This window comes from Mizuhopecten yessoensis, unplaced genomic scaffold (genome assembly GCF_002113885.1).
Source record: "Mizuhopecten yessoensis strain PY_sf001 unplaced genomic scaffold, ASM211388v2 scaffold11019, whole genome shotgun sequence".
Taxonomy (NCBI): domain Eukaryota; kingdom Metazoa; phylum Mollusca; class Bivalvia; order Pectinida; family Pectinidae; genus Mizuhopecten; species Mizuhopecten yessoensis.
The window spans coordinates 477,108-490,016 of NW_018408838.1; the positions used below are offsets into that span (position 1 = coordinate 477,108).

The 12,909-nt window shown below is 37.8% G+C and overlaps 1 protein-coding gene across 1 annotated transcript; it reads left to right on the top strand.

The window, feature by feature from the left end:
* Positions 1-1,942: 1,942 nt before the first annotated feature.
* On the top strand, positions 1,943-11,757 carry LOC110464663 (acetylcholinesterase-like). The gene is made up of 3 exons (XM_021519999.1): positions 1,943-2,096; positions 5,972-7,504; positions 8,494-11,757. Exons 2-3 carry the CDS (start codon positions 5,988-5,990, stop codon positions 8,765-8,767), a joined length of 1,791 nt encoding a protein of 596 aa, XP_021375674.1. The 5' UTR covers positions 1,943-2,096; positions 5,972-5,987; the 3' UTR covers positions 8,768-11,757.
* Positions 11,758-12,909: the final 1,152 nt, after the last annotated feature.

Sequence of the window (12,909 nt, forward strand, 5' to 3'; positions counted from 1 at the left end):
ACAACATTGAGTCCTACGTCAGTATACCCTTACGTGGTCCTCAAACAACATTGAGTCCTACGTCAGTATACCCTTACGTGGTCCTCAAACAACATTGAGTCCTACGTCAGTATACCCTTACCTGGTCCTCTAACAACAATGAGTCCTACGTCAGTATACTCTTAGGTGGTCCTCAAACAACTTTGAGTCCTACGTTAGTAAACCCTTACGTGGTCCTCAAACAACATTGTGCCCTACGTCAGTATACCCTTACCTGGTCCTCAAACAACATTGAGTCCTATGTCAGTATACTCTTACGTGGTCCTCAAACAACATTGAGTCCTACGTTAGTATACCCTTACGTGGTCCTCACACAACATTGTGTCCTACAACAATGCACCCTTACGTGGTCCTCAAACAACACTGTGTCCTACGCCAGTATACCCTTACGTGGTCCTCAAACAACATTGAGTCCTACGTCAATATACTCTTACGTGGTCCTCAAACAACATTCAGTCCTACGTCAGTATACCCTTACCTGGTCCTCAAACAACCTTGTGTCCCACGTCCATGTACGCTTACGTGGTCCTCACACAACATTGTGTCCTACAACAATGCACCCTTACGTGGTCCTCAAACAACACTGTGTCCTACAACAATGCACCCTTACATGGTCCTGAAACAACACTGTGTCCTACGTCAGTATACCCTGACCTGGTCCTCAAACATCATTGTGTCCCACGTCCATGTACACTTACGTGGTCCTCAAACAACTCTGTGTCCTACGTCAGTATATCCTTACCTGGTCCTCAAACAACATTGTGTCCCACGTCCATGTACACTTACGTGGTCCTCAAACAACTCTGTGTCCTACGTCAGTATATCCTTACCTGGTCCTCAAACAACATTGTGTCCCACGTCCATGTATCCTTACGTGGTCCTCAAACAACATTGAGTCCTACGTCAGTATACCCTTACGTGGTCCTCAAACAACATTGTGTCCCTCGTCCATGTACACTTACGTGGTCCTCACACAACATTATGTCCCACGTCCATGTATCCTTACGTGGTCCTCAAACAACATTAAGTCCTACGTCAGTATACCCTTAAGTGGTCCTCACACAACATTGTGTCCTACAACAATGCACCCTTATGTGGTCCTCAAACAACATTATGTCCTTCAATAATGTAACCTTACGTGGTCCTCAATTAATGTTGTGTTCTACGTCTGGGTACCCTAACGTGGTTTTAAACAACATTGTGTCTTACGTCAGTATACCCTTTCATGGTCCTCAAATATCACTTTGTCCTACTTCAGTGTACCCCTAAGTGGTCCTCAAACATCATTTTGTCCTACGTCAGTGTACCCCTACGTGGTCCTCAAACAACATTGAGTCCTACGTCAGTATACCCTTACGTGGTCCTCAAACAACATTATGTCCTTCAATAATGTAACCTTACGTGGTCCTTAATTAACGTTGTGTTCTACGTCAGTATATCCTTACGTGGTCCACAAACAACATTGAGTCCTACGTCAGTATACCCTTACGTGGTCCTCACACAACATTGTGTCCTACAACAATGCACCCTTATGTGGTCCTCAAACAGCATTATGTCCTTCAATAATGTAACCTTACGTGGTCCTCAATTAATGTTGTGTTCTACGTCTGGGTACCCTAACGTGGTTTTAAACAACATTGTGTCTTACGTCAGTATACCCTTTCATGGTCCTCAAATATCACTTTGTCCTACTTCAGTGTACCCCTAAGTGGTCCTCAAACATCATTTTGTCCTACGTCAGTGTACCCCTACGTGGTCCTCAAACATCATTTTGTCCTACGTCAGTGTACCCCTACGTGGTCCTCAAACATCATTTTGTCCTACGTCAGTGTACCCCTACGTGGTCCTCAAACATCATTTTGTCCTACCTCAGTGTACCCCTACGTGGTCCTCAAACATCATTGTGTCCTACGTCAGTGTACCCTTATTTGACCCATAAATAGCAGTGTCGAATCAATTAGCTTCTTCCTTGGTCAATTCAACCCAACAACAAATTACTTCTGAGGCGAGTTCACGTCGGATCACAGGAGGAGGACACTTCGCGCACGATTGACGACGTAAGTTTGTTTGCATCCATGTACGGACACGTGTATGTCAGTTTCATATACCTTATCAGTCAGTACAGCTGAATATGAATGAAAAACTTGCTGTAACGATACGTCACACAAGAATTGACTCACATGAACAATCTGTCGAATCGGGTTTTGTTCATATCCCTTATCAAGATGTTTCACCGTAAATTATAAAGGTAGGGTAAACGCATATGGAGAAAACACATCATCGTCGGTCCCCGTTTTGAATTTCAAAACAAGACAAATACAAAAAGGTATGGGTATAGTAAGCTTGAATCAGAATTCATTTTATGACAAATGGGACCTTATTGACTTACACCTGTTTGGATATTAAAGGTGTGATAATACAAGTCCTCCTAGAGTATTTTAATGACACAATTACTATAAGAATTATATCATTACTGTGTGCAACGTATATTCCGACTATTATTTTGATACAAAAAGTACGCTATTTTAAGAAGAATTGTTCTTTTAATGAAGATTTAAGCAGGAAAGTATGTGAAATTACATTAAACTTGTACTAATGATAGAATGACCATTTTGACACGTTAATTTACGTAGTTCTAAAACGAGTCTTTTTTTCTTGCTTGCTTAAAAGTTGGCTACCAATAATACCAGGAATTTCCAAAATAATGACAACCGGTAATTTTTATCATGAAAATTTGTAAAGCCTTTGATTTTAAAAAACCCCAGAAAAACACCTTGTTTTCCACTTTTTATTTAGATTGTGTTTCTTGTTAATAAGGAGTCCCTTTGTCTTGATATTTGGCAAGTGGGTTGTTTACATTGGTGACCTTGACCTTCGCTTATTGAAAAAAAGGTTAATATGTTAGTAAATATGTGGTTGTTAAGTGCATATCTGCTACACTTATACTTCATTATTGCTATATCTCTATCTGTATTATTTGGTGCTTAACACCGAGCCATTTCATCATCGTACATCTGCATTTTGTTCGTTCGTTTTCTTGTTTTTAATAAATATTTACTTGATTTTGTTTTAACATCAATCATCCACACTCCACTCGAACATACATATAATGGTACCACATTCTTACATTCTATCTGGACATCTTCTTTTCATTTCCTTTACCCTTACTATAGTGATGATAAGTACAAACTTTAGGAATGTTAATATATTAGAATACGTACAGGTATGACTAGAGTGGGTCTGAGTGGTTGGGCCAATCCCTACCGACAAAGACTTCTTCCAGCCATATTTATAAGCTGCGTATCAAACTGAGCTAATATTTTTGCTTTGTTGATATTACATGTATACTTGTTATCTCTATATAATACATATATTGTTAAGTTTAAGGGAAATTGTAAACATTGTATCAATTCTTAAATATGAATTTCAACATGTTATTGCTTAAGTTTACAACGCAAGCCGTCGAACCTATTCAAAGCATTTCTTTGTAATATGTAAACGAAGTATCAATCGTTATTTACTTTAACTAACTGAAGCAGTTGTTGTACAAATTGATTTTGGAATATCGTAGAACTTAAACAAAGGGTGATAGACAACTACCGGTAATGCATATGGCTAGAGGGAGTCTCAGTCGTCGGGACTGGCCCAACCACGCGGGCTTTATCTATTTATGAAATGGTAAGACTGTTCATTTATGACAAAATGTTGAAGAAGATAATTAGTTGAAACAATTATTACATTAGCTTATTTTCTTTGTCTGAATCATTGGTTATAATTAAAACAAAAGGTTAAGGAAGAAAGTGTAAGCTAATATATATGGCTGGAGGAATATATTTTTTTATAACTTTTGTAAGGAGAGTCTGACAAGGATATCTATTCTCGCTTTACTTGTTTACAGTTAAAGGTATAAAGTAATGCAATATTCCTTCATATTTTGTTGCATAAATGGGCAAAAGACAAATTAAATAATAATCCATTGCAAGTGGATATTAGTTTTATAATTAAGATTATTTCATTGTCTAATATATTTGCATACCTTTTCTATAACACAATCTCAACCTTAGGTAGATCTCCGTAGGAAAGATTACTTTTGCAGAATACACAATTATGAGTTATCACTGCTGCACATAGCTTTAAACATGCATAAAATAATGAAGTGTTTTGGTATGATACAAAATAAAAAATGTATCGGTATTTACCATTATAAGCAATAATAATAACATCTTCCTGATTATGTGAAATTGTGCATTGGCCATGTTCGTCATGCTAAACAATATTTTACCGGTTTTGATATTACATAAAAATGATTCTGTATATATAAGGAAAGCTTTTAAAGAAGTATACAATATAGACTATTGTAGCTATACGTAGGCAAGTTGACAATGGTAAATAGATTTCAAACTTTGTGACCATTTTGCATGTTTTTCTCATTTAAAGTATCACTTTGCTTACTTCATGTATATCAATATGACATATTTTGTATCAAGATAACAGTAATCTTATACACTATACACAATCATCATTCGTTTTCAAAATTACATTCGCCTGTGACATTTATCTGCCTTTTTGTTAGAATACCCCCGTCACTCAACCTGGTGTTATACAAGGAGGTCCACCACGGTTATCAGTAGTACATGTAATAATGAATAGTCGTATATGCAGTTATTGTTCATTTTTTATGCTTCTTCAAATGGCGAAAAAATAGAAGAAGTTAAAACCCTTATATACCAAAACGGATTTACTACACATATGAACAGACACCGTTTTACATTAGAAGTGCAATTCATAAATTGTCAATGTTTCATACAATAAATAAAATGATATTGCCCCAATGTATGTGAACAGTCATAATGTCACCAACTATTGGAACACGTTTACATACATTCTATTGATTTAAAGGATGCACACCAATTAAGAATACCTTATTATCAATATATTGCAAAGTATGCGAAACATTTTCCATCAACTATATAATCATAGAATGATTTCGACGAAAATATAAAATCATCCGAAACATTTACATTTTCTTAATTACCTAATACAGAATGAATTTCGGTTTAATTGACCTGATAAATTCGCAGTTAATTTGCGACGATAATGTATAAAAAGAAAGATTAAAAATACATAAATCCTGGACCGTTTTCCATCAGCTGTACAAGGAGTTATGGCTCTAGCACTAAGATAAGTTGCACAGTTCAGCATTAATAATGCTATTGCTAATTCTAGAGTATATTTGTATGATTCGTCAGCCAAATGTTTACCATTTACTCCTATTATTAGAATTGAACCTCTTCTCTCATTAAGAAAGGACCATGGGGAACCCTTATCAGTGTCCTATAAATTCAAACCAAAATAGTGCTTTAGTGGCGGAATTGATATTTCTGCAAATTCTCATAATGCACATAAAATTACCTAATTTATTTATATTAATAAAATGTTTTAATGCTTTATTTTGGAACAAATTCAGCATTTGATATTCATTTACTATAAACAGAAGGCATGCATTAATTATTCAATCAAAATGACATCCAGTAATCACATGGTTAAGTAAGATAAACGCATTGTATTCACCCACAACAATTAACTGATATACAATTGTAATCCATTCAAGGTTTTATGAAAAGTTACCAACTTATGATTGTTGCTATCGTCAGATATTGATTTTTGTTAACTGTAATAATGTACCACATTTAGAATAAACATGTTCATGAAGTTATAAAGTGCAACTATCACTAAATAAGTATTTATTTAGTAAGAAAGTAACTTAGTTCACAAAGTAAGCATTTACTGCCCTATATACATGTATTCGTTGCGTCTACATTGTTTTTAAGTACAAATGGTCAACAGTGTAAAAATTCCAATATAATAATGTATCGTTATCTAACCTGTACTTTAGCAATTATTACTATTCTTTTTTTTTTCTTTTGATCAGGATCACCCCCGGGATTATGTCTCCGACTTTACCACATCTTCTGATTCTTATATCATTAGTTGCTCCATTTTTTTGTCAGAATGCTACACACGTGGTTACCCTGCCGGCGGGCAAGGTTCGCGGTATATTGGTCCCCGTTCCGGCCTTCAATTCCTCTGTGTATCAATATAGAAAAATACCCTACGCCAAACCTCCTGTAGGAGACTTACGATTCAAGAAACCAATCGGTCGTATTCCTTGGGCTGGTGTACTAGACGGTACCGAGTTTGGACCAATATGTATGCAGGACAACCCTAAAAATGTCAGCATGTCGGAAGACTGTCTATTTCTCAACGTGTATGTCCCGCTTAACACGTCGGCATCGGATAATAAACCGGTAATGGTGTTTATACATGGTGGTGCTTATATATCCGGAAGTGGTCAGATCTACGATGGATCATACCTTGCTATTTTTGGTGACGCTATAGTGGTGACCATGAACTACCGATTAGGTTTTATGGGATTCATGAGCACGCAAGACGGTTCGTCGCCAGGAAATTACGGTCTCTGGGACCAACGAATGGCCCTCGTATGGGTAAAAATAAATATTCGCATGTTTGGCGGTGATCCCCAACGTTTCACCATCTTTGGAGAGTCCGCCGGGGGGTTCAGTGTCGCCCTACAGTGTCTGTATGCTCCAAACAAGGGCGTGTTTAACCAGGCAATGGCACACAGCGGAGTGGCTAATTCCGTCTTTGCCACCTCACCGTTTGCTAAACAAGCCGCGAGAGTCATCGGAGCAGCTATCGGATGTACAGCTAAAACTTCTGCTGGACTTGTCGACTGCTTAAGGACAAAACCTGCAGAAGTGATACAAAATGCAATCCATACTAGCACTACAAATGACAACAAAACGCATTATATTTTGCTTCTTGCTCCTGTAGTAGACGGTGACTTTTTAATAGATACACCCTCAAATCTACTCGGTAACAAATCTTCACTAGCATATAAATTCTTCCGGTCGTTAAATGTGGTTGTCGGCAACGTACAGTCCGAGGGATCATTAATACTAGACGAAAATCTTAAAGCACTGCAGAGTTTTTATAACTACAATCTTACACTTGGAATTCCCTCTCGAATTTTGTGCGATTTGATCATCCCCGGAATAGTTGGTGACTGGCTAGGAAACCACTCTGATGTCATTTCCGCTGTGTGCAGCATGTATAGCATTAATGGCGGGAATACGACAACAATGGCGGAACAGGGAAACAAGGCGGTTGAAATGTATGGTGACTTTTTCTTTTTTGTCCCCGCCATATACACGCTGAATGTCCATGCCCAGGGAAACACACAGTCGAAAACATTTCAGTTCTTGTTGACCAGAAATGCCGGATGGGGAGCCGGCGAGCCCTATCCTTCTTGGCTGGAAGGTCCAGGGCATTTTTCAGAAATCCCATACTTATTTGGAGCCCAAATTAGACCCGGTGTACAACAACAAGATTTGAAATTATCACTGGATATGCTTACTTATTGGACTAACTTCGCCAGCAGCGGGTGAGTCGAATATCGGGGTGTAACAAGTGTCTTTATTTGTAATCATAACCTATCGATCTAGTAAACAAAAATTGAGTAGAAAGTCTCAATTACATATATCTATGTTGAAAGCTAAACCAATCTTCAATATATCATATGCTTACTTGGGAATTTCTTTTTTGTGTCTTTTCATATTTGAGATCACTATTAATAACTGTTACTATATAGCTATTACAATACCTTTTAGGCGAATTTGGTATTAAAGATAGATGTTCGGTGATATACGACATTATTTCATTATTTCAAACAAAATACTGTTATATCTTATGCAACAAAAAGTTCTAAACATTCCATAAGGACTTACATTGTGTGTTTGTCCGTCTGTGTAAGTATATGCGCGCGTGTGTGCATGTGCGTAAGTGCGTGTGGTTACACGTAGCATATCGAGACACGTGCATGCCCCTTCCCTATGTTGAAGGATACTCGTCGAGTTATCATTCTGTTACACGTAAAGAAACATTAATAAAATTCCTAAATATAGATATTCAATTCATGACCGTACTATATACTGAAATTCATTTCGAACCTTTTCTATTGCAGACCAATTGAGGTGGGGGAAACTAAAATTTGTTTCGAAACTTTTATTGTGCAGACAAAAAAAAGTGTTAGATGGTAATTAAATTTAGTTGGACCATTCGTGTAATAGACAAACAGAGGTACGGTAATACTGAATTTCGGTCTAAACCTTTTGTTCAGTAAAAAGCAGAGTTTGCATGATACTGAAATTCAGTTGAAACCCTTTGAATTTCCTTTGATTCACGTAAATAAAAGTAAGATAATTCTTAAATTTATTTGGGAACCCATTGTTCAGAAGAAAATATAGTTTATATCATACTGAAATTTAGTCGGAGCTCTTCGTTCAGAAAATACATTGTATTTAACAGGCCTAGTGATTGAAATACCATTGCTTGACACCCAAGTCGGTAATATAATTTCTTACGGTGTTGCAGGGACCCAAATGTCGGGTGGCCGACGGATGTCAATTGGCCGGCCTACACTCCTTCAGCTGGTGCCTACATCGACCTGGACACGCCATGCACGCGTAAAACCAAAATGTTTGAAAAGCGTGTTAACTTTTGGAGGAAAACCGTTCCAACCATGATTATAATTGACAACGCTTTGTCGCGTGCAGGAAGTGTGTCCACGAGTCTGTCAGTGTATACTGTCACCTTTGTCCTCATCAGTGTAATAATGAAATCGTTTCAGCAACAAGTGATCATATAGGGACAACCTTTGTGTCAGATACCCCACCTTCTGCCAAATAACCACACCGGCTGTAAAGATGATAAACTGCAGTCAAGAGGGCTTGTGTAGGACTTAAGCTGTATAGAGCGCTGTTAAAGGGGAGAGCTTTAAAAGTTTCATGTACAGGGCATTGTGAAGGGGGAGCTCAGGTACGTTTTTGTCAATATGGGGCACTGTTGAGGGACAAATATGATTTATACATAATTTTGTAAGATTAAGTATGTAAAAGGGCATTGCAGATTAAGCGGGTTTAAAGGCTTTAAATCTCTCTTAAATTGTACTAATTGGAAAGGTTCATAGACAGGGCTTTTATTGGTATTTACCTGTATAGAGCACAGCTGATAGGCAGGGCTTGTATTGGTATTAGCTTGTATAGGACACTGCTGTTAGACAGGGCTTGTATTTGTATTTGCCTGTATAGGGCAATGCTGATAGACAGTATTGACATAAGCCTGTATAGAATAATGTTGATAGAAAGGGCTTGTATTGGTATTAGCCTGAATAGAACAATGCTGATAGACAGGGCTTGTATTGACATTAGCCTGAATAGAACAATGCTGATAGTCAGGGCTTGTATTGGTAAAAGCTTGTATAGGGCACTGCTGATAGAAAGGGCTTGTGTTGATATTATTCTGTATAAGGCACTGCTGATAGACAGGGCTTGTATTGGTATTAGTCTGTATACGGCACTGCTGATAGACAGGGCTTGTACTGATATTAGTCTGTATAAGGGACTGCTGATAGACAGGGTTTGTATTGATATTAGTCTGTATACGGCACTGCTGATAGACAGGGCTTGTATTGATATTAGTCTGTATAAGGCACTGCTGATAGACAGGGCTTGTATTGGTAAAAGCTTGTATAAGGCACTGCTGATATTCAGGGCTTGTATTTGTATTAGCTTGTATAAGGCACTGCTGATAGACAGGGCTTGTATTGGTATTAGTCTATATTAGGCGCTGCTGATAGACAAGGCTTGTATTGATATTAGTCTGTATAAGGCACTGCTGATAGACAGGGCTTGTATTGGTATTAGTCTGTATAAGGCACTGCTGATAGAAAGGGCTTGTATTGGTATTAGCTTGTATAAGGCACTGCTGATAGACAGGGCTTGTATTGGTATTAGTCTGTATACGGCACTGATGATAGACAGGGCTTGTATTGATATTAGTCTGTATAAGGCACTGCTGATAGACAGGGCTTGTATTGGTATTAGCTTGCATAAAGCACTGCTGATAGACAGGGTTTGTACTGATATAAGTATGCATACGGCACTGCTGATACACAGGGCTTGTATTGATATTAGTATGTATACGGCACTGCTGATAGACAGGGCTTGTATTGGTATTAGTCTGTATACGGCACTGATGATAGACAGGGCTTGTATTGGTATTAGTCTGTATACGGCACTGATGATAGACAGGGCTTGTATTGGTATTAGTCTGTATACGGCACTGATGATAGACAGGGCTTGTATTGGTATTAGTCTGTATAAGGCGCTGCTGATAGACAGGGCTTGTATTGATATTAGTTTGCATACGGCACTGCTGATAGACAGGGATTGTATTGGTATTAGTCTGTATAAGGCGCTGCTGATAGACAGGGCTTGTACTTATATTAGTCTGTATAAGGCACTGCTGATAGACAGGGCTTGTATTGATATTAGTCTGTATAAGACACTGCTGATAGACAGGGCTTGTACTGATATTAGTTTGCATACGGCACTGCTGATAGACAGGGCTTGTATTGGTATTAGTCTGTATACGGCACTGATGATAGACAGGGCTTGTATTGTTATTAGTCTGTATAAGGCACCGATGATAGACAGGGCTTGTATTGGTATTAGTGTGTATACGGCACTGATGATAGACAGGGCTTGTATTGGTATTAGTCTGTAAATGGCACTGATGATAGACAGGGCTTGTATTGATATTAGTATGTATACGGCACTGATGATAGACAGGGCTTGTATTGGTATTAGTGTTTATACGGCACTGATTATAGACAGGGCTTGTATTGGTATTAGTCTGTATAAGGCACTGCTGATAGACAGGGCTTGTATTGGTATTAGTTTGTATAAGGCACTGCTGATTGACAGGGCTTGTACTGATATTAGTCTGTATAAGGCACTGCTGATAGACAGGGTTTGTACTGATATTAGTCTGTATAAGGCACTGCTGATAGACAGGGGTTGTACTGATATTAGTCTGTATAAGGCACTGCTGATCGACAGGGTTTGTACTGATATTAGTCTGTATAAGGCACTGCTGATAGATAGGGCTTGTATTGGTATTAGTCTGTATACGGCACTGCTGATAGACAGTGCTTGTACTGATATCAGTCTGTATAAGGCACTGCTGATAGACAGGGTTTGTACTGATATTAGTCTGTATAAGGCACTGCTGATAGACAGGGCTTGTATTGATATTAGTCTGTATACGGCCCCGCCGATAGACAGGCCTTGTACTGATATTAGTCTGTATAAGGCACTGCCGATAGACAGGGCTTGTATTGGTATTAGTCTGTATACGGCACTGCTGATAGACAGTGCTTGTACTGGTATCAGTCTGTATAAGGCACTGCTGATAGACAGGGATTGCACTGATATTAGTCTGTATAAGGCACTGCTGATAGACAGGGTTTGTATTGGTATAAGTCTGTATACGGCACTGCTGATAGACAGGGTTTGTACTGATATTAGTCTGTATAAGGCACTGCTGATAGACAGGGCTTGTGCTGTATAAGACACTGCTGCTAAAGAAGGCCTTTATAGGATAAACCTTTGTAGCTTATTGTTGATGAAGAAGACTTAGACTCGGCTTGAAAATGGTGTCTGATTTCATTTGGTGTCTTATTAATAGAACATTTTGTTTGCTAAGGGAGATCACTACGCTTAAAGATACAAACAAATATTTCGAGGAAATTAAGACATTCAAAATAACAATTACCGATAAAAACTACAAAAAGATCGAAATAAATGAATGAATAAATAAATAAATGAAATCAAATCGTCTGTTTGTCTTGGCTACTTGTGAGAGTCGAAAGTCCTGCAGATGCATACGCGTCGAAATGTTATTATAATGAAACCTGATCATAGAGCGTCGACAAGTTACTATAAAAGCCTGATCATAGAGCGTCGAAAAGTTACTATAAAAACCTGATCATAGAGCGTCGAAAAGTTACTATAAAAGCCTGATCATAGAGCGTCGAAAAGTAACTATAATGACCCGTTTATAGAGCGCCTAGTCGCCTCAGTTTTCCACTTACAAGTACATGCACTAGACGTTGGCAATACCTCGTTGGTCAACTTCTATAAATAATATAAGGTGCCAGGAACAACGGATCCAGAGGCCTTTGAGAAACACATTTCATGTGTTCATAGCCTTCTCCTGTAATGAAGGCGGAGTTGGAAGCGTTGAAATACCAAGTGATCTAGGTGTCGCACAAGTTCCCTACTGATTCATTCTCCACGTTGTGTTTATTTCGAATTGGTCGGTATTTACTTCCGGCCTAATGTTATCGTCGCGTTCGGCATCTACCAGAGGAAAGTCCTTTCTGTGCATAATCCTTTCCTCATGGAAGAGAACTTTCTTTCAGATAGAATACATTATGACGTGTTTAACACAAATACAAGTTAAATGAAAAATCTGCTGAGTATAAAACGTTCGAATTTGTAATAACATTTATTTGCCGTTTACTCCTCTACTGTATTTCTATATATCAGAACACATTGAAAATTGGTTTCACTCTTTTCAATTTGCAATGTGATATGAACTTGATAAATGCAATTTGGACTGAATTTTATTTTATTGCAGGTAGAGACATATACAATGTAATGTAAAAACAACACCAATGGAACAATATTGCGTGTAAATTAAACGCTGAGAGAAATAAGCAATATTGAAATAATATTACATTGTAGTTAAAAAATAAGTTAACAATATTAACTTGGAATCAAAGAAATAGTAAACAATCTCACATTGTAGTCAATGAAAAAGTAAACAAAATACCGTTATAATTAAAGAAAAAATAAACAATAATACATGGTAGTAAAAGAACAGACTAAAAATAATATATATTGTAGTCAAAGAGAAATAAACAATAAAAAACCACAATATTAC